This window comes from Macaca nemestrina, chromosome 20 (assembly GCF_043159975.1).
Source record: "Macaca nemestrina isolate mMacNem1 chromosome 20, mMacNem.hap1, whole genome shotgun sequence".
NCBI classification, from domain to species: Eukaryota; Metazoa; Chordata; class Mammalia; order Primates; family Cercopithecidae; genus Macaca; species Macaca nemestrina.
The window spans coordinates 61055152-61079960 of record NC_092144.1 but is presented as its reverse complement, the minus strand read 5'-3'; the positions used below and the strand labels follow the sequence as shown (position 1 = coordinate 61079960).

At 52.6% G+C, this 24809-nt stretch overlaps 2 protein-coding genes and 1 long non-coding RNA gene across 5 annotated transcripts in view; 2 read left to right on the top strand and 1 right to left on the bottom strand.

The window, feature by feature from the left end:
* The first annotated feature begins 814 nt into the window (after positions 1 to 814).
* On the top strand, positions 815 to 7202 carry LOC105497132 (kallikrein related peptidase 7). Of its 2 annotated transcripts, XM_011767921.3 has the most exons (6): positions 815 to 949; positions 1467 to 1597; positions 2007 to 2154; positions 3085 to 3332; positions 3761 to 3897; positions 5993 to 7202. In XM_011767921.3, the coding sequence occupies exons 2-6, from the start codon at positions 1525 to 1527 to the stop codon at positions 6146 to 6148; spliced, it is 762 nt and encodes a 253-aa protein (XP_011766223.1). In that variant the 5' UTR covers positions 815 to 949; positions 1467 to 1524; the 3' UTR covers positions 6149 to 7202. The 2 variants fall into 2 exon arrangements, with proteins under 2 accessions (XP_011766223.1, XP_011766224.1); XM_011767922.3 differs by lacking the exon at positions 1467 to 1597 and having other exon boundaries at positions 847 to 949.
* A 6420-nt stretch (positions 7203 to 13622) lies between these two features.
* LOC105497136 (kallikrein related peptidase 6) lies at positions 13623 to 23782 on the top strand. 2 transcript variants are annotated; one of them, XM_071087582.1, is made up of 7 exons: positions 13623 to 13751; positions 14719 to 14770; positions 15205 to 15252; positions 16019 to 16175; positions 19586 to 19833; positions 21253 to 21389; positions 22500 to 22785. In XM_071087582.1, exons 3-7 carry the CDS (start codon positions 15213 to 15215, stop codon positions 22521 to 22523), a joined length of 606 nt encoding a protein of 201 aa, XP_070943683.1. In that variant the 5' UTR covers positions 13623 to 13751; positions 14719 to 14770; positions 15205 to 15212; the 3' UTR covers positions 22524 to 22785. The 2 variants fall into 2 exon arrangements, with proteins under 2 accessions (XP_070943683.1, XP_011766230.1); XM_011767928.2 differs by lacking the exon at positions 22500 to 22785 and adding an exon at positions 23493 to 23782 and having other exon boundaries at positions 13625 to 13751.
* The window catches only part of LOC105497135 (uncharacterized), a 53589-nt gene continuing 44719 nt past the window's right edge, over positions 15940 to 24809 (bottom strand). Inside the window, exons 3-4 of the long non-coding RNA XR_011617812.1 lie at positions 18621 to 18703; positions 15940 to 16019 (exon numbers count right to left, since the gene is read on the bottom strand). This is a non-coding gene — a long non-coding RNA (uncharacterized lncRNA). The remainder of the gene's footprint in view (positions 16020 to 18620; positions 18704 to 24809) is intronic.

Below are 24809 nucleotides of genomic sequence, written 5' to 3'. Positions count from 1 at the left end.
GGCGGATCATGAGGTTGGGAGATCGAGACCATCCTGGCCAACATGGTGAAACCCTGTCTCTACTAAATATACAAAAAATCTGGGAGTGGTGGTGCATGCCTGTAATCCCAGCTACTCGGGAGGCTGAGGCAGAAGAATCGCTTGAACCCAGGAGACAGAGGTTGCCTAAATCATACCACAGCACTCCAGCCTGGTGATAAGAGACTCCGTCCAAAAAAAAAGAAAGAGAAGGAAGGAAGGAAGGAAGGGAAAGAAAGAGAGAGAGAGAGAGAGAAAGAAAGAGAGAAAGAAAGAAAGAAAGAAAGAAAGAAAGAAAGAAAGAAAGAAAGAAAGAAAGAGAAAGAGGAAGAAAGGAAAGAAGGAAGGAAGGAAAGAAAGAGAGAAAGAGGAAGGAAGGAAGGAAGGAAGAAAGAGAAAGAAAGAAAGAAAGAAAGAAAGAAAGAAAGAAAGAAAGAAAGAAAGAAAGAAAGAAAGAGAGAGAGAGAGAGAGAAAGAAAGAAAGAATCCAATCACTCCGGACGCTGAGACAGGAGAGGCCCCAAAGGACTCAGCCAGAGCCTATTCCCTGAGCTCAGCCGGTCCTTGAATACCGCTCCTGCCCCTCAGACCCAGCGCACCGGGTGCCTCCCCTGAGAGCCGCCAGGAGGGACTGTGGGACCGGAACGTGCGGGGGCGCAGGAGCTGGGCACCGCCCGTCCTTCGGAGGGAGGGTGGAGAGAGGGTGCAGTGGTGCCAATTGCTCTCGCTGCGTCAGGGGTTCCAGATAGCCAGAACCGCAAAAGCAGGCGGGGGTGTCCCAGAGTCAGCTCTGCCTGCACCCCAGGGCACTGGGGCCGGGCGTGGGGCGGGGGCTGGTATAAGAGGACCGCCCAGCAGACGGCTGGGGATCTTGGAGCCCAGCTGTGTGCCAGCCCAAGTCCGAACTTGGATCACATCAGATCCTCTCGAGGTGAGAAGAGGCTTCATCAAGGGTGTACCTGTAGGGGAGGGGGCGATGCTGGCTCCGAGCCTGACTCTGCTCCCGAGAGGCAGGGCCTGCAGCCTGGACTCCCGGTCCTGAGCAGTGAGGGCCTGGAAGTCTGCAGTTTGGGGCCTTTTAGGGAAAAAGGAACTACGGACTCAGAAGTTTGGGTTCCATAGGGAGGGGCAAGATCGGAGCCTAGATTCCTGGCTCTCTAGGGGTCTGAAGAACAGGACTTTTGGGTCTGAGGGAGGAGGGGCTGGGGGCCTGGACTCCAGGGTCTGAGGGAAGAGAGGCTGAGAGTCTGGACTCCTGGTTCTGAGAGGAGGGACTGGGACCTGGACTCCTAGGTCTGAGGGAGGAGGGCGATGAGGGTCTGGACCCCTGGGTCTGAGGGAGGAGGAGGTTAGGGGTCCGGAGTTCTGAGTGTGAGGAAGGAGAGGCCAGAGAAATTTCTGGGTCTGAGGGAGGAGGGGCTGGGCCTGAATTGCCTTCTCCTTCTCAGCTCCAGCAGGAGAGGCCCTTCCTCGCCTTGCAGCCCCTGAGCGGCTCAGCAGGGCACCATGGCAGGATCCCTTCTCCTGCCCCTGCAGATCCTACTGCTATCGTTAGCCCTGGGAACTGCCGGACAAGAAGGTGAAAACTGGACTGGGAAGCTTGACCTCACCTCGGGGCCCCCACTGACCCTCTCCAAGGAGTCCCTGAGTCAGAACCCCTCCCTCCTCAAACAGCTTCCATCCTGGGAGGACCAGACTGTCGGATGAAGCCCCTGCTCTTCCTGCTTCTGCTGCCTCAGGGGTCTCTGTCCCCTCCAGGCCCTGCCTCCTGTGCTCAGTGTCTCTCTGTGGTTCCCCCAATGAGATGCCCCTCCTGGGTTTCTGAGTGGGCTCCTTCTCTGTCTCTATCCCTGTCTCTTGCTTTCTCTGTATTTCTCCACGCGTTTCCATCTGTCTCTCTCCATCTCTGACTCTGGGAATCCCTGAGGTGCAGCTTCAGCCCTCCCCTGAGGCTGGCTACCCACACGCTCCTCCATGTCTCCATCCAGCCCAGGGTGACAAGATTATTGATGGTGCCCCATGTACAAGAGGCTCCCACCCATGGCAGGTGGCCCTGCTCAGTGGCAATCAGCTGCACTGCGGAGGCGTCCTGGTCAATGAGCGCTGGGTGCTGACTGCCGCCCACTGCAAGATGAAGTAGGTGCCGCCCAAGGCTCTGCTGGAGGTGCGCCAGCATCTCCAACTCCCTGTGGAGAGGTGGGGGGCGGGGGCGGCTGTCTTTCTGTGCCTACGGCTCTATCCTCCTCTCTCTGGGTCTCTGTCCTCCTCTCTCCCTGGCTCTCTGTCTCCCTCTCTCTGGGTCTCTGTCCCGCCTCCTCTCTCTGGGTCTCTGTCCCCCCTCCTCTCTCTGGGTCTCTGTCCCCCCTCCTCTCTCTGGGTCTCTGTCCCCCCTCCTCTCTCTGGGTCTCTGTCCCCCCTCCTCTCTCTGGGTCTCTGTCCCCCTCTCTCTGGGTCTCTGTCCTCCTCTCTCCCTGGCTCTCTGTCTCCCTCTCTCTGGGTCTCTGTCCCCCCTCCTCTCTCTGGGTCTCTGTCCCGCCTCCTCTCTCTGGGTCTCTGTCCCCCCTCCTCTCTCTGGGTCTCTGTCCTCCTCTCTCCCTGGCTCTCTGTCTCCCTCTCTCTGGGTCTCTGTCCCGCCTCCTCTCTCTGGGTCTCTGTCCCCCCTCCTCTCTCTGGGTCTCTGTCCCGCCTCCTCTCTCTGGGTCTCTGTCCCCCCTCCTCTCTCTGGGTCTCTGTCCCGCCTCCTCTCTCTGGGTCTCTGTCCCTCTCTCTCTCTGGGTCTCTGTCCCTCTCTCTCTCTGGGTCTCTGTCCCCCCTCCTCTCTCTGGGTCTCTGTCCCCCCTCCTCTCTCTGGGTCTCTGTCCCGCCTCCTCTCTCTGGGTCTCTGTCCCTCTCTCTCTCTGGGTCTCTGTCCCGCCTCCCCTCTCTGGGTCTCTGTCCCCCCTCCTCTCTCTGGGTCTCTGTCCCCCTCCTCTCTCTGGGTCTCTGTCCCCCCACCCTCGGGTCTTTGCACACCCTCTCTGTCACAGTGTCTCTTCTGAATCTCCGAATGTCACTCTCTCCTCCCAGTGACTACACCGTGCACCTGGGCAGTGATACGCTGGGCGACAGGAAAGCTCAGAGGATCAAGGCTTCGAGGTCATTCCGCCACCCTGGCTACTCCACACAGACCCATGTTAATGACCTCATGCTCGTGAAGCTCAATAGCCCGGCCAGGCTGTCATCCACGGTGAAGAAAGTCAGGCTGCCCTCCCGCTGTGAACCCCCTGGAACCATCTGTACTGTCTCTGGCTGGGGCACTACCACGAGCCCAGATGGTAGGTGGCCTCAGTGACCCAGGAGTCCAGACCCCATCCCCCTCCCTCAGACCCAGGAGTCCTGACCCCAGTCCCCTCCTCCCTCAGACCCAGGAGTCCTGACCCCAGTCCCCTCCTCCCTCAGACCCAGGAGTCCAGATCCCCAGCCCCTCCTCCCTCAGACCCAGGAGTCCTGGGCCCCCAGCCCCTCCTCCCTCAGACCCAGGAATCCAGGCCCCCAGCCCTCTCCTCTCTTAGACCCAGGAGTCCTGGGCCCCCAGCCCCTCCTTCCTCAGACCCAGGAGTCCACACCCCAGCTCCTCCTCCCTCAGACCCAGGAGTCCAGACCCCCAGACCCTCCTCCCTCAGACCCAGGAGTCTGGGCCACAGCCCTTCTGGCCCTCACCCCATCCTCTCTGACTGACAGCTCTCCCTGCTCCTCCCTGCAGTGACCTTTCCCTCTGACCTCATGTGCGTGGATGTCAAGCTCATCTCCTCCCAGGACTGCACGAAGGTTTATAAGGACATGCTGGGAAATTCCATGCTGTGCGCTGGCATCCCCAACTCCAAGAAAAACGCCTGCAATGTGAGCCTCTCCCCCTCAATTCCTTCCCAGTCCTGGGTGCCCTGTCTGCATGCCCCAGGGGCAGAGCTTGACCCAAGTGACTGGGCACTGAGCCTGGCCTTGCCCTCCCCCCAGGCCCGGCCTCCTCAGCTTTTTTCACCTCATTCTCTGCCTAGGTCAGGGGTGGGAGCTTACTTAGGGGTCAATGTGGCCCTAGGGATGGGACAGAGAGTTTAATAAGGGTGAGAAAGTGGGGGCGGGACCAGGGAAGGAGAGTGAGGTGCTGGTCCCAGGCCCAAACCTTAAGGGGGCACCGAAAATCTCAGTGATTGAGATACATCATAATGCAATATTTAAAAATAAAAAATAAAATTAACGCAGAAGCCCACGATGGATAAAATGTTTCCATTTTAAATAAAGAGCAGGTGACTCTTACTGAATTTTCCCTCGCCGTAGGGGCCAGCGTGGCTCAGCACAGCGCTGTACTGGCGCTGTCTTCATTTCAAATGTGGATACGATGTCCATCATGCAGTTTTGTGAATTACATTTGATTTTGTTAAATACTGTACTGAAGTATTATGTATTACAGTTACTGAGATTTTGTGCCTGAAGCTGATGACTCACTCAACTGACCCTGGTCCTGGTCCCGGGGAAAACACTGTTTCCCTCCACCTCATCCCTGTTCCCTCTTCCTGGCCTTTTGTCATCCCCTCTCTGTTTCTGAACAGTCTTCCCCCGTCTCTCTTTGTGACATAATTTCATTTCATCCTTTTCCTCTTTGTTCTTTCTCTGTGTCGAGCTAGCTTGCTCTCTCTCCCTTGCTGTCTCTCCACGCACTCCTCTCTGCTCTCTCTTCTCCCTCTTTCTCTCGCTTCTCTCTCTCCCCTCCCCTGCCTCTCTCTCCTCTCCCTGCCCCCCTCCTCTCTCTTTTTTCCTGTCTCTCTGTCTCTTCTCTGGCCCTCTCCTCTCTCTCTCCCCCCAACTTCTCTATCTCTCTTCATCTCTCTCCCTCTTCTCTCCTTGCCCCCTCCTTTCTACTCTGTCTCTCTCTCTCTTTCTTCTATCTCTCCTCTCCCCACCTGCTCCCCCATCTCTGTCTTTTTTTATTCTCCTCCTCTCTTCCAGTCTCTCTCTCCTCTCCCCACCCCCACCCCATCTGTCTCCCCACACCTTCCCCCCTCCCCCTTCTCTGTCTCTCTCTTCTACCTCTTTCTTCTCCACCCCCATCTCTCTCTTCTCCTCTTCCCACACCCTCCCCCTCTCCCTTATCCCTTTGTCTCTCTCTCTTCTCCCTCCTTCTTCTCCACCCCCATCTGTCTGTCTCTTTCTCTCTCCATACCCTTTCCCTCTTCCCCATCTCTCTTTGTCTCTCTCTCTTTTCCCTCTTTCTTCTCCACCTCCAACTCTCTCTGTCTCTCCACACCCATCCTCCTTGCTCACATCTGCACCTTCAGCTCTCAGGGGATGTGGGATAGTGAGTGTTAGGGATAGAGGTGATGGCAGAGAGATGACTGTCCTAGGGAACAGGGTGTTCCCCTTCTCCCTTCTCCCCTGGTAAGGGCCAGTTCCATGAATGTGCAAGCTCTGCACTGACACAGAGCCCCACACTCAGAAGGGTCTCAAACTTAGTCTAATGCATTCCTGTTGTTGTCTTGAAATTCTTAATAATTTTTTAACAAAGAGTCCTGCGTTTTCATTTGGCACCAAGCTCTGTAAATTATGTAATTGGTCTTGACCCTGGTCTCCGAGACCATCGTGTCCCCCTTTCCCGTGCAAGACGGCATGCATCCACCCTTTAGAGATGATGTTTCTTCTCCCACTAGCTTGGAGCAGGGTCCTTAACATTGGAAAATAAAGAGTGCTCTGATCCGGAAACCCCACCCCTTCTCTGCAATTGCTCTCATTGGCCAAGGGTGAAACCAGTGTCTTCAAAGGACCTAGTGTGTTCCTAGCACTAGCTCTCCCACTGGTCCCCAGAGACAATGAGTCTCTTCTCATTGGCTGTGGGGTGGAAGTCCATAATCTGCAAGACAAAGACCGATAACTGAGGAATGTATGATAATGAGTTGGGTTTTTATCTGAAGCCAAAGTTAATCTCTGGCTGTATTCCCTCTAGGGTGACTCGGGGGGACCGTTGGTGTGCAGAGGTACCCTGCAAGGTCTGGTGTCCTGGGGAACTTTCCCTTGCGGCCAACCCAACGACCCAGGAGTCTACACTCAAGTCTGCAAGTTCACCAAGTGGATAAATGATACCATCAAAAAGCATCGCTAACACCCCACCAAGAGTTAAATAACTGTGTGCTTCGAACAGAAAATGCACAGGAGTAAGGACGCTGATGACCCGTAAAGTCATATTTGACTTTACCTTTCCTCAGAGATATACTTAAACCTCATGCCCTGTTTGTAAACCAATCAAATCGGTAAAGACCTAAAACCAAAACAAGTAAGGAAACAAAACCCTCAGTGCTGGAGAAGACTCAGTGAGACCGTCACTCTCAAACACTGGAAGTGGACGTTCTACAATCTTGATGGAAGACAGTTGGTCAACGTACACCAAGACCCTTATTCACCACCTTTGATCCAGTAACGCTAGTCTTAGGAAGAACCTACTAAAAAAAAAAAAAAAATCCAAAATGTAGAACAAGACTTGAATTTATCATAATATTATTTATCACAGAAATAAAGTGAAAACATCAACATGTTCCAAAAGTACTGGATGGCTTAAATAATAGTCTGGTTTGGCACAATGATTTTTTTTTTTCTTTGAGACAGAGTCTCACTCTGTTGCCCGGGGTGCAGTGCAGTGATGCAATCTTGGCTCACTGCAACCTCTGCCTCCTGGATTCAAGCGATTCTCATGCCTCAGCCTCTGAAGTACCTGGGACTACAGGTGTGCACCACCACACCAGGCTAATTTTTTGTGTATTTTTACTAGAGACAGGGTTTCACCATGTTGGCCAGTGTGGTCTCGAACGCCTGACCTCAGATGACCCACCCACCTTGACCTCCCAAAGTGCTGGGATTACAGGCGTGAGCCACCACGCCTAGCTCACAATGATATTATAAACCTATTAAAAATGATTCTTAGAATTGTTAGTATTATGCAAGAATGTTTAGGCTATATGATGCTAAATGACAAAAGGAAAACAAAAATATATATGTATGTGAACTTAACCATAAAAAATAAAATATTCACAGAATCAAATCTGAAAACACATGTCCCAGACTGCATACTGGGGTCGTCATGAGGTGTCTCCTTCTTTCTGTGTACTTTTCCTTGAATGTATGCTTTTATAACATGAAAAATAAAGGCGGGAAAAAAAGTCTGAAGATCTGCGGTTGGAGAGAGACCTTTCAGGAAGGGAGCCTAGAAAGAAAACTGTGACCGGTTTTGAGCCCTGGTCCTGCCCGCCCTGTTCCAGGGTATAGTTCCGTTTCCCAGATCTCAGTTTTTCCTTCCTGTAAAATGGGAGAGAGAAGAAAGGATGGAAAGAGGAAGAAGGAGGGGAGGAGGGAGGAGAGAACAGGCCCACTTCATTACCGTGGGAAGGGGTGTGAAATTGTTTCTGAGTATCTCACGAGTGACAAGTGAGGAGGGAGCCAGGCGAGTTTCAGAGAGATTGGGATGGTGGTAGACAGGACACAGGGGTCCCACAGGGGTCTGCCAGAAGTGAGCAAACAGTGCTGGAGGAAGACGGTGGCACCTGCTCCCCAAGAAGGGAGGGAAAGGAACCTCGGGAAGGGGGTAAGATGAGGGAGGAGTCCTCTGTGACTCAGAGCCTGGCCACACCCCCAGCCTTCTAACATCAAAGATCCTCTGTGCCGTCACACCTCAGACGCTGCTGACCGAGGAGCCACTCTAGCCCAGGACGCGCCCCTCCTATCTGTTCTTCCTGTTTCTCTCCCAGAATTCTGCCCCCACCAACATCCTCCAGATCCTTCCTCTCCTTATCTCATCTCCCTCTGAGTCTCTCCTAACCCAGGCACCCCAGCCCTGTCATATTGCAGAAATTCTGCAACCACTAATTCTGATTCTCCCATGTAGGAGGCTAACACACAAAACACAGGAGTCCAAGATCCCAGCCCCTCCTCCCTCAGACCCAGAAGTCCAGGCCCCCCAGCCCCTCCTCCCTCAGACCCAGGAGTCAAGGTCCCCAGCCCCTCCTCCCTCAGACCCAGGGGTCCAGGTCCCCTCTCAGCCCCTCCTCCCTCAGACCCAGGAGTCCAGACCCCCCAGCCCCTCCTCCCTCAGACCCAGGAGTCCAGGTCCCCAGCCCCTCCTCCCTCAGACCCAGGAGTCCAGGTCCCCAGCCCCTTCTGTTTCTGGGCCTGTCAAGTTTAAAGAATGTCAAACATTTTCGACCACTCATTCTCCTGAAGTTTTATCAACATTTTCTCTCTCTTCTGCAAACCACTCCAATATTCAATCTAGAATTTTTAAAAGTAACAAAACATTGCCTTTGCACTAAGTCAGCCCGGAGATCCCCGGCCCTGGCCCTCTGCTCTCCTATATGCAAGGTACAGGTAGATTGGTTTGTAATGATTGAGATGGTACTAATGTTGATTTTTTTTTTTTTAAGTAATTCATTTTTCTTTGGGTAAGGAGTATAGTGTGGTAGTTAAGGGATTAGCTCCGAATCCTGGCTTCTTAGGTTCGAATCCCAGTTCTAGCCCCTACAAGCTATTTTCCTTTAAGCTCATTAGTTCCCCCGTCCCTGTTCCTTCATCCTTGAAGTGGGAGAAAAAGCACCTATTTCTAGGGTTATTATAGAGATTCAATAAGTTAATATACAGAAAGCGCTCAAACATTTTATGGCACAGGGTAAGCCTTCAATGGGCATTGGTTTTAGTTTTTGTTTGTTTTGTTTTGTTTTGTTTTTGAGACGAAGTCTTGCTCTTGTCATCCAGGCTGGAGTGCAATGGTACGATCTCAGCTCACTGCAACCTCCGCCTCCCAGGTTCAAGTGATTCTCCTGCCTCAGCCTCCCAAGTAGCTGGTATTACAGGTGACTGCCATCATGCCCGGCTAATTTTTGTATTTTTAGTAGAGATGGGGTTTCACCATGTTGGTCAGACTGGTCTCAAACTCCTGAGCTCAGGCAATCCGCCCACCTCGACCTCCCGAAGTGCTGGGATTACAGGCGTGAGCCACCGCGACTGGCCTAGGCATTGGTTTTTATTGTTTATGACTTCTGGCACTTTTTTCTGCTTACAGTCTCACGAAGTTTCCTTATAAATTTTTTTTCTTTTTTTGATATAGGGTCTTGCTGTATCATCCAGGCTAGAGTGTGGTGGCATGATCATAGCTCACTGCAGCCTCAATCTCCTGGGCTCAAACAATCCTTTTGCCTCAGCCTTTTGAGCAGCTGGGACCACGCCTGGCTGAATTTTTTTTTTTTTTTTTAGAGATGGGGTCTCACTATGTTGTCCAGGCTGCTCTCTAATTCCTAAGCTCAAGTAATCCTCCCACTTCAGCCATCCAAAGTGCTGGGATTACAGGTGTGAACCACTGCACCCAGACAAAAGAATTTATTTATTGGAGATTTTTGCAGAGCAAGTCAATCTGGAGCAAAATATCCAGTAAATAAGCATTCAAAGTATGCAGAGATGGCAAACCATGAAGGTCACCAGAGAAGTGGTAGAGTTAGGAATTTCTTTCTCTTCAAAGTCCCTCCACTCCCCACAGCCTAACACCTCTCTTCTTTCCCCACCCAGCTCTCAACAATTCCTCCCGAGTTCACTCACCTCGTACTGTCATAAGATAGACCCAGCCAGGCCACCGAGGGATGGGCCACATCCACTGCCGTGTCGGAAGTTGAGTTCCCATTCAGGCTCCACCATTTCCTGGATGTTTGATGTTGAGCAATGAACTTCCTGTTCTGAGCCTCAGTTTTCTTATCTGTAAAATGGGAGTGGGTGTGATAAAGTCATTTAGTCATTTGATCAGTCTTTCCTAAGGCTGATTCTGGGCCAGGTCCTCTGTGGTTGCTTGGGACACAGGGATGAGTCAGTCCTGTACCTGCCCTCAAGGAGCTCATGGTCCAGTGGAAGAGACGACGAATGTCAATCCAGGTGGCCCCCGTCCAGGGTGAGTTGAGGGAGACACCTGCTGTGGGAACCTACGTGAGAGAATGAGTAGGTGGAAGTTGGGTGGTGTTCAGGGAAGGTTTCCTGGAGGAGGTAATGTCCAAGCAAAGACTTGAAGGACAGGTTATTGCCAGGAAAAGGTGGGGAAAACATGCTAAGAAGAGAGAATAGGCCGGGTGCGGTGGCTCACACCTGTAATCCCAACACTTTGGGAGACCGAGTTGGACAGATCACCTGAGGTCAGGAGTTCATGACCAGGCTGGCCAACATGGTGAAACCCCATCTCTACTAAAAATACAGGCATGGTGGCATGTGCCTGTAATCCCATCTGCTTGGGAGGCTGAGGCAGGAGAATTGCCTGAACCCAGGAGGCAAAGGTTGCAGTGAGTAGAGATCACGCCACTTCACTCCAGCCTAGGCGACAGAATAAGAGTCCATCTCAAGAAGTAGAGGGAATAGCATTCAGTGAAGGGCCAGAGGCCAGAGGGCATGGCATGGGTCAGGGAAGCTTGATGTGTTCTAGAAAGCTGGAGCCACACAGAGATGTAGGCATAGCTGTGTCATGCAGTGTGAGGGCCACTCACCACTCAGGACTCTTTTTAAAAAAATTTTTGACAGGATTTGGCTCTGTCACACTGGAGTGCGGTGGCATGACTATGGCTTACTGCAACCTGGGCCTCCAGGCTCAAGGAACTATCCCACGTCAGCCTCCTGTAGAGCTGGTACCACATATGTGTGCCACCACACCTAGGTAATTTATTTATGTATTTATGTATTTATGTATTTATGTATTTATTTATTTATTTATTTATTTATTTTAGAGAGATAGGGTCTCACTATGTTGCCCAGGCTGGTCTTGAACTCCTAGGCTCAAGTGATCTTCCCACCTCTGCTTCCCAAAGTGCTTGGATTACAGGTATGAGCCACCTTGTCCAGCCATGTCCAGGGCTCTTGATGGCTTAAAATGAGCTCCAACTGAGACATCTGTAAATATATATGACACAACAGATTCCAAACACTCAGGGTGCCAAAAAGGAAGAAGGGCAAATAATCCCTTTACTAATTTTCTTATTTTTATTTAATATGATAATATTTTGGATATATTGAATTCCATGAACTATTAGAATTAGCTGCTCCTGTTTCTTTTTAATTTTTACTTTCTTTTAAATTTATCTATTATTATTATTGAGTCAGGGGCCTCGCTCTGTTGCCCAGGCTGGGGTGCAGTGGCACAGTCACAGCTCACTGTAGCCTCGACCTCCCAGGCTCAACAATTCTCCCACCTCAGCCTCCTGAGTAGCTGGGACTACAAGTGTGCACCACCACATCTGGCTATTTTTTTTGCTTTTTGCAGAGATGGTTTCTCACTATGTTGCCCAGGCTAGTCATGAACTCCCGGACTCAAGCTGTCTACCCACCTTGGCCTCTCAAAGTGCTGGGATTACAGACATGAGCCACCACGCTTGGCCTTAAATTAATTTTTTAATCGACAAGTAAAAATTGTATATATTTCTGGTGTATAACATCATGTTTGATATATGTATGTATACATTGTGGAATGGCTAAACCAAGCTATTTAACATATGCATTATTTTACACCCTTAGTTTTTGTGGTAAGGACACTTAAAAAATCTTCTGACTTAAAAAAAAAGTGTGGTGATTGGAAAACATAAATGTGCATGCGTGCTTGGCATCACATTTCATTGGCCAGGGCTTCTCTGGATGCTAAAGGTCCTCAAACGCCAGGCTGGGGGGCTGGGACTTGGTCCCAAGAGAGATGGGGAGCCAGGGCAAGGCTGTGAGAGGAGGGGGAAGGTCAGCACAAGGCACAGGAAGGCCTCTGTGGGGTCAGGCGAGGGATACAGAATACAGAGGGATCCTGGTCCAGGTGGGAGAGGGTGCAGCTCTGAGTTGGGGTTGGGGGTGTGGGACAGAGAGGAAGGGATGCCCCGGAGAGAGGAGGCAGAGGGATAGGGCCTGGCCACTGGGCTGTGCAACATCAGACCTGCTGTCTATGAGGATGGCAGGTCCTGAGAAGAAGATGCTGAGGTCAGTGGGGACCAAGTGTGAGAGGGAGCACCCAGAGAGGACACTGAGCACCAGAGTAGTCTTCTTTCCCGGAGTGATGGGGGCTGGGCAATGCAAGATGACAATTAGATTCAATGCAAAAGAAATAAAAGGGTTAGCTGGAAGCAGGGGCTCACGCCTGTGGTCCCAGCTCTTGGGGAGACTGAGGTGGGAGGGTCGCTTGAGCCCACGAGGGTTGAGGCTGCCATGAGCAAGGATTGTGCCACTGCACTCCAGCCTGGGCAACAGAACAAGACGTTGTCTCAAAAGAAAAAAGAATTTTTTAAAAAGTGACCTGTAATGCCCAGGCCAAGCAGGTGCTGAGCCAGACTCATTCCTATCACTGTCCTTATTACCCAGTGACGTCCCCCTCCTCATTTCCCTCCACTCTGCCACACACACCCTCACCCTCCAGCCCATACCAACCACCCCAACCACTGCCTGAGGTTTCCCATGTGCACCCAGGCCAGGAATTTTCACAGCCTCTCCTCCTGACCTACGCCTGGCTCAGCTTTCTAGGCCCGAGTTCAAAGGCACCTCCCTAAGTCTTCCCGGATTCCTCTGCCGCTGCCCAGCACCACCATCTCATCACAGCCCCGCGTCGTTCCCAAGTGCTCTCCGATTTCCGCTTAACTCCACGCTCCTCGCTGTGTGTCTGCATCTCATCAATAAGTCCTCAAGTCCTCCTGCATCCTGCTAGCCTCCTCATCGCTCGGGAATCATCCCCGCTAGTTCCTGGGGAACCTGACTCCCTTCTGGGCACACACAGTGCTTCCCCCGGGGAAATCTAAGAAGAGACCCAGGAGAAGATAAACATGGAGAGTCAGAGAATCAAGGGGAAAGAAAGGGAGAGAGGCCGGGCACAGTGGCTCACACCTGTAATCCAGCACTTTGGGAGGCCAAGGTGGGTGGATCACCTGAGGTCAGGAGTTTTAGACCAGCCTGGCCAATATGGCGAAACCTCTTCTCTACTAAAAATACAAAAAAACGTTTAGCCAGGCATGGTGGTGGGTGCCTGTAATCCCAGCTACTCGGGAGGAGGCTGAGGCAGAAGAATTGCTTGAACTCAGGAGGCAGAGGCTGCAGTGAGCCGAGGTCACACCTCTGCGCTCCAGCCTGGGCAACAGAGCAAGACTCCATCCAAAAAACAAAAGAAAAAAGAAGGAAGGAAGGAAAGAGAGATGAAGGGAGAGAAAAAAGAGAGAGGGAGACAGGTACAAAATAAAGTGGAGAAAAAAGTAGAGAGACACAAATACAGAGACTGAGATGGGAGAGAGAGAGAAATGGAAGCCCCCTCCCCTCCACGGCCAGCGAGACAGATGCAGCGAGAGACCTCAGGGGTGGGCAGGCTTGGAGGAGCGGGACCAGGAGGATGCAGAGTGCCGAAATCTCCAGTCAGGGCCGGGTGGGCAGTCAGAGACTGCAAAGGAGGACTGTCAGACAGGGACAAAAGGAAGCCATTGATGTAACCGCCCTCCTGCCTGCCCGCCGGAAGAGAGGTTGAGGCGCGGAGCTGCTGGGAGCATGGCACTGGGGTGCTGGGGGCGGACAAAGCCCAATTGTTCCTGGGCCCTTTCCCCATAGCGCCTTGGCCGGCTCCCCAGCCCGGGGCAGGGGCGGGGGCCAGTGTGGTGACACACGCTGTCTCCCTGCCGGGCTGGCTCGCTCTCTCCTGGGGACACGGAGGTCGGCAGGCAGCACGCACAGGGACCTACGGGCAGGTGTGTGAGTCACCCCAACCCCACTGAACCTGGGCAGGCTGGTTCCCAGTGCCCGAGGGCTCTGGAGCCCGGAGTGAGGGCCTGCAGGTCACTGGATGGCACAGAGAGTGCTGGGGGTGCAGGGAGGCCTGGAGCACCATCTGCTTGCCCCAGAGGCCGGAATTTGTCTTCAGACACTTGCTTTCTCCAAGACCTGGAGGTCTAAGGACTGAGCCGACTAGAGCTTCCTCTGCCTCAGATTCAGGCCCCAGTCCCTCCTCCCTCAGACCCAGGAGTTTAGGTCCCAGCCCCTCCTCCCTCAGACCCAGGAGTCCAGGCATCAGCCCCTTAGACCCAGGATTCCAGGTCCCCAGCCCCTTCTCCCTCAAACCCCACAGGCCCAGGAGTCCAGGCCCCCAGCCCCTCCTCCCTCAGACCCGGGAGTCCAAGTTCCCACTTCCTCCCTCAGACCCAGGAGTCCAGGCCCCCAGTCTCTCCTCCCTCAGACCCAGGAGTCCAGTCCTCAGCCCCTCAGACCCAGGAGTCCAGGCTCCCAGCCCCTCCTCCCTCAGACCCAAGGGTCCAGGCCCCCAATCCCTCCTCCCTGAGACCCAGGAGTCCAGGCCCCCACTGCACTCAGGGACCAGTGCTCCCCTCCCTGGAGGCCTGGTCAGGGGTCACCAGGAGCAGGGCATGGGGGCGGGAGGAATGTGTGTGGGAGGCCTGGGTAAGGAGGAAAAGGGTGTAGCCAGTCTCCTTGCTCAGGGACCTGAGAGACAGGGGTTAAAAGGACGTTCCGGAAGCATCTGGGGACAGAACCAGCCTCTTCCAGGGAGGCCTGGGAGCTGGGGGTGTGTGTCTGGCAGTCCCTGCAGCCCTGGGCTCCGCGGCCCCTGCGTCCTCCGCTTAGCTCTGCCACTGCATCTGAGTGTCTTCTCTCCCCACGGCTCCCCGCGTTTCTAACTCTTTCTGCCTCCTCGCCTCGAAGCTGTTCCTTCCCCGCACCCGAGAATCCCCAGAGGCCCGGAGGCCTGCAGCAGGTAAGATCACAGGCACCACAGAACCTGCCGGGTGGGCGGGGTGGGTGACCGCTGAGCACAGAGCCGGGTTCAGAGGAAAATCTTCCTCTGAATACAGAGGAAGAACGCTAGGGCCCCCTAGGGTAACCCTCTCCTGTCTACAGGAAGGCAAATCGACGCCCAGTAAAGTAGAAAGATTTAATCAGAATCTCCCCATGAGTCACTGGACCAGTGGACGGAGGTCTGAATTCTCTTTGGCACTGTTTTCGTGGGCTCCTCTGATGGAAGACATGGGCTGGGGAAGAAGAAATCAGCAGGTTAGACGAGAAGGACAGAGGTCAAGGCAGGACAGCGTAGCAGGCCAGGGAGGAAGGAGAGGATGCGGAGGGCGCAGACAGAGGGATGTGGGGAGGGTCGAGGCAGTGACTGATGGACCATGTGGCTTCCCCTCTCAGGAGCGACCATGAAGAAGCTGATGGTGGTGCTGAGCCTGATCGCTGCAGGTGGGGAAAGGGCATTTGGATGGGGGAGGCTTACAGGCAGGACTGGGCTTGTTGATGGAGAAGAGGCTGGTATTGGGGATGGGGATATGCACAGGGTTGGGGTTGGGGGGCTTTGAAATGAGGAAGACATTGGGGATTAGGCTAAGGGTGGGGAATACAGATGGGGAGGGTGGTGGGAGGTGGTCTTGAAGATATGAGGGTTTGGGGTGGGGGTGGCTTGAGGGATGGGGATCTAAATGCAGAGGTAGGAGGTAGGTTAGAAAGTTGGAGAAAGCCCGGGGATAGGGGAGACAGTTGGGTTTGCAATGGGAATGGGGTAAGTTTGGGAATGGAAATACAGAGAAGCTTTTTTTTCTTTTTCTTTTCTTTTTTTTTTTTTTTTGGAGACAGGGTCTCGCTCTGCCACCCAGGCTGGAGTGTAGTGGCATGATCCATACGATCCATAGTTCACTGCTGACTTGAACTCTTGGGTTTCAAGCAACCCTCCCACCTCAGCCTCCCAAGTAGCTGGGACTACAGGTGTACGCCACCATACTCTGCTAATTTTTATTTATTTTTATTTTTATTTTATTTATGGAGACGAGGTCTCAATGTGTTACCCAGGCTGGTCTCAAACTCCTGGGCTCAAGCAGTTCTCCTGCCTCAGCTGGGATTACAGGCAGGCAGAAGCCACTGCACCTGACCGATCTTGACTGCAGTTCATCTTGAGGGGGATGCGCTTGGTTTCTCCGGAACTCCTCTCTGACTCAGATCCTCTCTCCCTCAGCCTGGGCAGAGGAGCAGAATAAGTTGGTGCATGGCGGACCCTGCGACAAGACATCTCACCCCTACCAAGCTGCTCTCTACACCTCCGGTCACTTGCTCTGTGGCGGGGTCCTTATCCATCCACTGTGGGTCCTCACAGCTGCCCACTGCAAAAAACCGTGAGTCTACGCCATAAATGAACAGCGGATGCGACTGAACCCCGAGGGTGTCTTGTGTCTTGTAGATGTCAGGCAGGAGGTGATACAGGCATCCCCCCATCCCAGCACGAGGCCATCTGATAGCCAGGTGCATTCGGCCATTGCTTAATTGAGTACTTAATGTGTGCCAGGCCCTGCGGGCATAGCAGTGGAAAAGAAGAAAAAACAAGCAAAATTGCTGTCTTCATGAACTTACCTTCTAATGGGGGAATCGGATCATTTGGGAACCTGCAGGGCATGATGGGCATTTGGATTTAATTCTGAGCACAGTAGGAAGCCACTGGGCAGTTTGTTTTTGTTGTTTGTTTTTTGAGACAGAGTGTTGCTCTGTCACCTAGGCTGGAGTGTAGTGGCATGATTTCAGCTCACTGCAACCTCCGCCTCCCGGGTTCTGGCAATTCTCCTGCCTCAGCACCCCAAGTAGCTGGGATTACAGGTGTGCACCACCTTGCCCGGCTAATTTTTGTGTTTTTGGTAGAGACGGGGTTTCACCATGTTGGCCAGGCTGGTCTCAAACTCCTGACCTCAGGTGATCTGCCCACCTCAGCCTCCCAAAGTGCTGGGATTACAGGCGTGAGCCACCATACCCGGCCTGATTTACATTTTTACAAGCTACCACGTGGAACGTGGACTGGGCAAGAGAAGAGGGAGGGAGGCCCACGTGGGGGCTGTTGCTTTCATCCGGCGACATGAGAGGGTGGCTTGAACCCAGGCGGTGGCAGTGGGGATGGAGGGATGTTGAATATCTTGGGATGTGGAATTTTGTGACTGAGCCAGCAGAATTTGGCAACAAGGAACAGGAGGGAGAGGAAAGAAGCAGGGCTGGATTCTGGGTATTCGTCCTGAACAACTAGGTGTTTTGCCATGTCTTTCTCTGAGCTGGGGGAGAGGGAAAGAGAAACAGGCTGGGTGTGGGCAGGGGAGCGTCTGACATTTTGCTGTAGCCCCGGTGAGTCTGAGATGCCTGGGAGATGTCCCAGCAGGGAGGCCGGGGAGGCCTCTGGAGCTCAGAGGAGAGGTCAGGGCTGGAGGTTAAAATGAAGGCAGCGTCAGCAAACAGGTACATTTAAAGCCATGGGACGAGATGAGATCATCCAAAAAGCTGGCATAGTTGGAGCAGCTGGAGGGCCCAGGACGAAAACCCCAGGTGCTGATTCTCACGAGTTAGATTCACAAAAGCTGCCACTTGTTTAATGCTAACTACCAATCAGGTGCTGAGTGAAGCCATTTACACACCTTTCCCAGAATGCCCACCACAAGGGACTCTTGGCACCATTTTGCAAAATGAGGAAACTGAGGTGCAGCGAAATGGCAAGTGACAATCCCTGGGATGGTTCCCCCAACCCCAAGGAGACCTGGGATGACTCTCACCACCAACATTCATTCTTTTGATGCATATTGACTAAGGGCCCCGCTAAGTCCCACGTTCGAGTTGGGCAGTGGAGATTCAGCAACGGATGAGACATCATCATCCCTGCCCTCGGGAGCACAAGGACAGAAAGGGGCAGACAAGCAGTTATTTAAGAAGCAAAGTGGGGGCCGGGCACGGCGGCTCACGCCTGTAATCCCAGCCACTTGGGAGGCTAAGGCAGGAGAATCGCTTGAACCTGGGAGGCAGAGGTTGCAGTGAGCCGAGATGGCGCCACTGCCCTCCAGCCTGAATGACAGAGCAAGATTCTGTCTTAAAAAAAAAAAAAAAAGGAAAGAAAGAAGCAGCAAATTAGGCTGGCCATGGTGCAGTGAGCTGTGATCTACAGAGCACCACTGCAGATCCAGCCTGGGCGACAGAGCGAGACCCTGTCTCAAAAAAACAAACAAACAAAAGAAGCAAACACTTCAAAACCCCACACAATTACAAATTATGAAGGAAAAGAATAAGGGTATCTACTTTAGATGGAGGAGGGTCAGGAAGGACTTTCTGATGACATAAAATCCAAGTGGAGGCAGGAAGATGGGAAAAGAGTGTTCAGGGCAGAGGAAAGGCAGTGAAACACCCCTGAGGTGAGAACCGTCTTGAGTATTCTCAGAAAAGAAAGTTTCCTGTTCATTGGGGGGCAGAAGGTGCTGGGAGATAAGGTTGGAAAGTGACTACAGCCAGATCCACACAGGGTCTCCAGTGCCAAGTGGAGGAGTCCAGGCTTTATTCTTAGGACAATGGGGAGCCATGGGAGACGTTTGAGCAAGGGAGTGACTCTCTGTTTCAGGAATATATATCAAACACCTCTCATGTGCCAGGTGCTGATCAAGGCACTGGAGATACTATATCTGAATAGAACAGAAATCCCCATCTTGACATCCTAGAGCTGCACTGTCTAATGTGGTAACCATCAGTCACATACAGCAAATTATATTGAAATGAATGAAATGGAAAATCCACAAGCCACATTTCAAATACTCAGCAGTCACCTGCAGCTTGTGGCTCCCCCAGCCACCTCTGGACAGTGCAGATAAAGAACACGGCATTGTAGCATTTAGTGGACACCATTGCTCTGCAAGGAGGAGAAACAATACAATGAGTAAATATTTAACGATAAATATACAGCATATCAGATGATTGTGATAGGTTCTCTGGTGGAACAGAAAGCACGGGAGGGAGATAGGAATTGCCCACTGGAATAGGTATTTGTATTTTAATTGGGCCACTAAGGAAGGCTTCCCTGAGAGGCAACATTTAAAGGCAGTGAGGGAGTGAGGCATGCAGACACTTGGAGGACAGACTTGCTGGCAAAGGGAACAGCAGTGCAAAGGCCCTGGGGTGGGAAGACCACTATTGTGTTCAAGGCAAGACGGGGAAGCTGGTGTTTGGCTGGAGCAGAGGGAGGGAAGGGGAGAGTGGAAGGAGGAGACGTCTGAGAGATGATGGGACAGTGCTTGCAAGGCCTGGTGCACTACGTTGAGAACTTTGGCTTTGATTCTGAGTGAGATGGGAGTCATAGGAGGGGCTGAGCAGAGGAGGCACGGGACCAACTTATGTTGTTAAAATATTTCTGGTTGCTTTGTGGAGGATGGACTGTGGGGGGCCAGAGACAGAGCAGGGAGCCCAGTGAGGAGGCTACTGCTCTAGCTCAGGTCAGAAGTGAAAAGGCAGCTCAAACCAAAATGGTAGCCATGGGAAAGGTGAGATGTGGTCTGATTCTGGATATGCTTTCAGAGGGGCAAAAGCATTTCTGGACAGCTTGGACGTAGGGCATGAGATAAAGAGAGTGAAGAATAGCCCCCAAGATTATTCTGAAAGGATGGAATTGCCATTTACTCAGCTGGGGAAGACTGTGGGAGGAGCAGGCCAGCTGATTCATGACTTCTCAGCCCTCTCTGAAGCCTCAGCTGTAGCCCAAGGGCTCCAGGTGAGACCCAGCCCTCTTCCTTCCCAGGAATCTTCAGGTCTTCCTGGGGAAGCATAACCTTCGGCAAAGGGAGAGTTCCCAGGAGCAGAGTTCTGTTGTCCGGGCTGTGCTCCACCCTGGCTACGATGCTGCCACCCATGACCAGGACATCATGCTGTTGCGCCTGGCACGCCCAGCCAAGCTCTCTGAACTCATCCAGCCCCTTCCCCTGGAGAGGGACTGCTCAGCCAACACCACCAGCTGCCACATCCTGGGCTGGGGCAAGACAGCAGATGGTCAGTAGTGGGAGGCTGGTGGGGAGCAGGCTACTGGCTACTGGGGGAAGTGAGCCAAAAGATAGAGGGTGGGACAGCTGGTGAGGGTCCATGGGAAGATGGGCTAATGGTAAGGACCAATGGGACAAGGTTTCAATGGAGAAAGGTCAAGGGGGAGGGAGGGTGAATTTGGGAGCTGGGCCAATAAGTGAATAGCCAATGGAAAATGTAGACCAATGGGTGAAGAGCATGGGAGAGATGGAACATAAGATGAAGGTTCAATGAATAGGGAAGGTCAGTGGGGAAACTCTAATCAGGAAGGAGGCCAGAGGTCAAAGAGGACTGATTAGGATTCACTGAAGAGCAGGAAGGAATAGTGGAGAAGAAACTGATAGAAGAGAAACCAATAAAGCACAAGAGCAGACTGAAGGACGTGAATTGAGACAGTAAATGGGGGTAGAGCTGATGGAAGAGGGACTAAGAGGAAAGGGTCAATGGTCCAGAGGAGTCACTAGAGGAAAAAACAGGTGCAATAGATCAGCAGGAACCATGAAGGTGGGCCTGTGTGTGAAGGGCCAATAAGATAGGTGAACCACTGGATGAAGGGCCAATGGGAAGGGAGAGCCAGTGGGGTGGGGGATGGGGCAAGTTAGAAAAGGACCAATGAGGGAGGTGGACCATTGGATGAAGAGCTAATAGGAAGGGAGAACCAATTGAGGATGGTGAGGCCAGTTAGAAAAGGACCAAGGAGGGAGGCAGACCAATAGGAAGAGAGACCCAATGAGGGAGGGCAGGGCTAGTTAGGAAAGGATCAATGAGGAAGGTAGACCATTGGATGAATGGCCAGTAGAAAGGGAGGACCCATGAGGGAGGGTGGAGACAGTTAGAAAAGGACCAATGATGGAGGTGGACCATTGGATGAAGAACCAATAGAAAGGAAGAACCAGTGGGAGAGGGCGTGGCTACTTAGGAAAAGACCAATGGTTATAGAGTGACCCATCAAGATGAATCAATGAGCAAGAAGTGTCCAGTGAAGAATGGACTACTGAGCAGGAGGGGTACAGTAGAGGAGGGCCTAATAGAGGCAGAGACCTCCAGGTCAACTGAAACTACTGAAGAAGGTGGGACCAGTGGAAGAGAGAAAAGTGGAGGAGGGACCTAAGAGAAAAGGAAAACCAATAGGAAATGAGGACTCCTGGAGAAGAGACTATTAATGAGGAAGACAGCCAATGGGAGGGAAGAATGATAGAAAGAGGGACCAATTAGGAGGCAGGTATGATGGAAATGGGCTGTAAGAATGAGAGACTAACAGGAAGAGGGGAACCAATGGAAAAGAGGGACCAGTAGGGGGTGGAGGACTTATAGGGGTTGGGAGATGGCTGGGGAGGATGTGGGGAGTACAAGGCCTGGGCTGAGTCTGGCCCATCTCTCTCCTTACAGGTGATTTCCCTGACACCATCCAGTGTGCATACATCCACCTGGTGCCCCGTGAGGAGTGTGAGCGTGCCTACCCTGGCCAGATCACCCAGAACATGTTGTGTGCCGGGGATGAGAAGTACGGGAAGGATTCCTGCCAGGTGAGGTGACCAGGACCTGCCAGTTACACAGGACAAAGACACAAAAACATGGCCAGACACAGGAAGAGAAAGACACAGGCTAAAAGAGAGCTTTACAGAGACAGATAGAGACAGACTGAGGGAGAACCCAAGCCCTGAAAAGAAGGAGAGACTTAGTAAAGATGGGGTGTCACCATGTTGGCCAGGCTGGTCTCGAACTCCTGACCTCATGATATGCCCACCTTGGCCTCCCAAAGACACACAGAGACACAGTCGGGGACATGCAGAGATATAAAGATACAGCTGGCAGAGATAGGAAGTGCAGAGACAAGGATGGAGGTGGAGGGGTCAAGAATCAGAACAGGCATGGTGGCTCACGCCTGTAATCCTAGCACTTTGAGAGGCCGAGGTGGGAGGATCACCTGGGGTCAGGAGTTCGAGACCAGCCTGACCAACATGGTGAAACCCTATCTCTACTAAAAATACAAAAATTAGGTCGGGCACAGTGGCTCATGCCTGTAATCCCAGCACCTTGGGAGGTTGAGGTGGGTGAATCACCAGTCAAGAGATTGAGACCATCCTGGCCAATATGGTGAAACTTCATCTCTACTAAAAATACAAAAATTAGCTGGGTGTGGTGGTGGGCGCCTATAGTCCCAGCTACTCAGGAGACTGTGGCAGGAGAATCACTTGAAACCAGAGGCGGAGGTTGTTGCAGTGAGCCGAGATCGCGCCACGGCACTCCTGCCTGGGTGACAGAGCAAGACTCTGTCTCAAAAAAAAAAATACAAAAATTACCCAAGTGTGGTGGCACACACCTGTAGTCCCAGCTACTTGGGAGGCTGAGGCTGGAGAATTGTTTAAACCCAGGAGGCGGAGGCTGCAATGAGCTGAGATGGCGCCACTGCATTCCAGCCTGGGGACAGAGCCAGACTCTAACTAAAAGCAAAAAGAACCAAAGAGAGGCAGTAAGGAGGCAGATGGTGTGAGGGGACTGTCCTTCCTCAAACACAGCCCCCACGAGTTCTGCTCAGAAACGACCAGGCTCTGGAGGAGGGAGACGCTAGTTGGGGAAAGGGGACTCCCTCCTGAATACTTTAACTTGGGTTCCCTCCATTGTCATCCATCCAGGCTCTCCTCTTTGTGCCAGAATGACTAATGCATTGAGGGATGTGCAGAGACCAACCAAGAGGGAGACTGAGGCAGAAACAGAGACAGAGACAGGGAAAGCGATACATAGCAACTTGGACGCAAAGAAAGGGCAGGCGGGCAAGACTGTCCTCAAGACACAAGGTGGAGAGGTGTCCCTGGACAGAATAGTGCCAGGCATCTCTCTCCCTGGGCCTTCCCTACCTCTCCCACCTGGGTCTTATCGTCTCCTCCTCCTCTCTCTCCTCCTCCTCCTCCTCCCCTTCCTCCCCCTCCTCCTCCTTCTCTTCCTCCTCCTCCCCTTCCTCCTCTTCCTCCTCCTCTTCCTCCTCCTCTTATTCATCTTCTTTTCTTCCTCCTCCTCCTTCTTCCTCTTCCTCTTCCACTCCCTCTTCTCCTCCTCTTCCTCCTCCTCCCTCTCCCTCTCCCCCTCCCCCTCCTCCCTCTCCTTCCCCTCCTCCCCCCTCCTTCTTCCCCTTCCTCTTCCACTCCCTCTTCTCCTCCTCTTCCTCCTCCTCCCTCTCCCTGACCCCCTCTCCCTCCCCCTCCTCCCTTTCCTTCCCCTCCTCCCTCTCTTTCCCCTCCTCCCTCTCCTCCCCTTCCTCCCTCTCCTCCCCTTCCTCCTCCTCCTCCTTTGTCTTCATCTTCATCTTCTTCTTTTCTCTGTCTCTCCATCTGCCTCTACACCTCTGCCTCTCTCCACACCTCTCAATCTCCATTCTTAAATTGTTTCTCTTTCTTGCTCTCCATGTTCCTCTGCATCTTGGTGTTTCTGTCTCCGTGTCTTTGAGTCTCCTTTATTTTATCTACCATCCTCTCTCTGTGCCTTTGTGTGTCTTACTGTCTCTCTCTCTGTCTCTCTGTCCTTGAGTCTTTCTCTCCATCTTTGAGTATCTCCGTCCCTTTCTCTCTCTCTGTCTCTCTCTCAGTCTCTGGGTTTCTATCTGTATCTGACTTTCTCCCTCTTTCCTGCAGGGTGATTCTGGGGGTCCGCTTGTATGTGGAGACCACCTCCGAGGCCTTGTGTCGTGGGGTAATATCCCCTGTGGATCAAAGGAGAAGCCAGGAGTCTATACCAACGTCTGCAGATACACGAACTGGATCCAAAAAACCATTCAGGCCAAGTGACCCTAACATGTGACATCCACCTCCCGACCTACCACCCCACTGGCTGGTTCCAGAACAACTCTCACCAAGACCTTGCCTCCCCTCCCCTCCTGCCCAGCTCTGACCCTGATGCTTAATAAACGCAGTGACGTGAGGGCCCTGATTCTCCCTGGTTTTACCCCAGCTCCATCCTTGCATCACTGGGGAGGACTTGATGAGTGAGGACTTGGGCCTAGCTCTGACCCCCACGGCTAAGAGAATACAGGAAAATCCCTTCTAAGCATCTCCTCTCCCCGACCATTCCACACATTTGATTTCTTCCTGCAGAGGCCCGGCCGCGTGTCTGGAATCCCAGCTCTGCCGCTTACTATCTGTGTCCCCTTGGGATGTGCCTTCCTTCACTGTAGATTTCTGTAAAATGAAGCTAAGGATGACACAGTCTCCATAAGGCAGTGGCTGTGGGGAAGATTTAAGGTTTCACACCCATGACATACACAGGACAGCGCCTGGCCCGCCATGCACTCAGTAAAGAATGAATTTTATTATGAGTGGAGCTTTTTGCTTTGATTTGACTTCCACCTTTCTGAAATCTAGATATTTTCAGTTCTCCTGTACAGCCCTATTTGATTTTTCCTCCCCTTCAGGAAGGCACCCTTGATGCCTCCACCTTGTGCCACATCAAAGATGGCTCTTGCCCCTAAACTTTTCTTTTTCCTCCCCAAGACGGAGTCTTGCTCTGTCACCCAGGCTGGAGTGCAACAGCGCCATCTCGGTTCACTGCAACCTCCGCCTCCCGGGTTCAAGCAATTCTCCTTCCTCAGCCTCCCGAGTAGCTGGGATTACAGGCACGTGCCACCACGCCCGGCTAAGTTTTGTATTTTTAGTAGTGACAGGGTGTCACCGTGTTGGCCAGGCTAGTCTCGAACTCCTGACCTCATGATCTGCCCACCTCAGCCTCCCAAAGTGCTGGGATTACAGGCGTGAGCCACCGTACCCAGCTTAAACTTTTGTCACAGCAAAACCAGGAAGGTTGGAGGGTAGGAAGACCACCGTGCATGGTTAAGGGTGATGGAAGAGAAGGGCAAGGATCAGGTCTCCAAGAACCTCAGATGCCAGCGTGAGATGCTGGGACCTTCTGAGGGCACTGGGGAGCCATGGAAAGTCTGTGAGCCAGGACAGCCCTGG

What these genes read in the sequence shown, in the direction of transcription:
- LOC105497132 (XM_011767921.3), top strand. Translation starts at nt 1,525, where the DNA reads ATGGCAGGATCCCTTCTCCTGCCCCTGCAGATCCTACTGCTATCGTTA. An exon ending in GCCGCCCACTGCAAGATGAA is followed by an intron (nt 2,155 to 3,084) that starts GTAGGTGCCGCC and finishes CTCTCCTCCCAG; the next exon opens with TGACTACACCGTGCACCTGG. An exon ending in CACTACCACGAGCCCAGATG is followed by an intron (nt 3,333 to 3,760) that starts GTAGGTGGCCTC and finishes TCCTCCCTGCAG; the next exon opens with TGACCTTTCCCTCTGACCTC.
- LOC105497136 (XM_011767928.2), top strand. Translation starts at nt 15,213, where the DNA reads ATGAAGAAGCTGATGGTGGTGCTGAGCCTGATCGCTGCAG. An exon ending in GCTGAGCCTGATCGCTGCAG is followed by an intron (nt 15,253 to 16,018) that starts GTGGGGAAAGGG and finishes TCTCTCCCTCAG; the next exon opens with CCTGGGCAGAGGAGCAGAAT. An exon ending in ACGGGAAGGATTCCTGCCAG is followed by an intron (nt 21,390 to 23,492) that starts GTGAGGTGACCA and finishes TCTTTCCTGCAG; the next exon opens with GGTGATTCTGGGGGTCCGCT.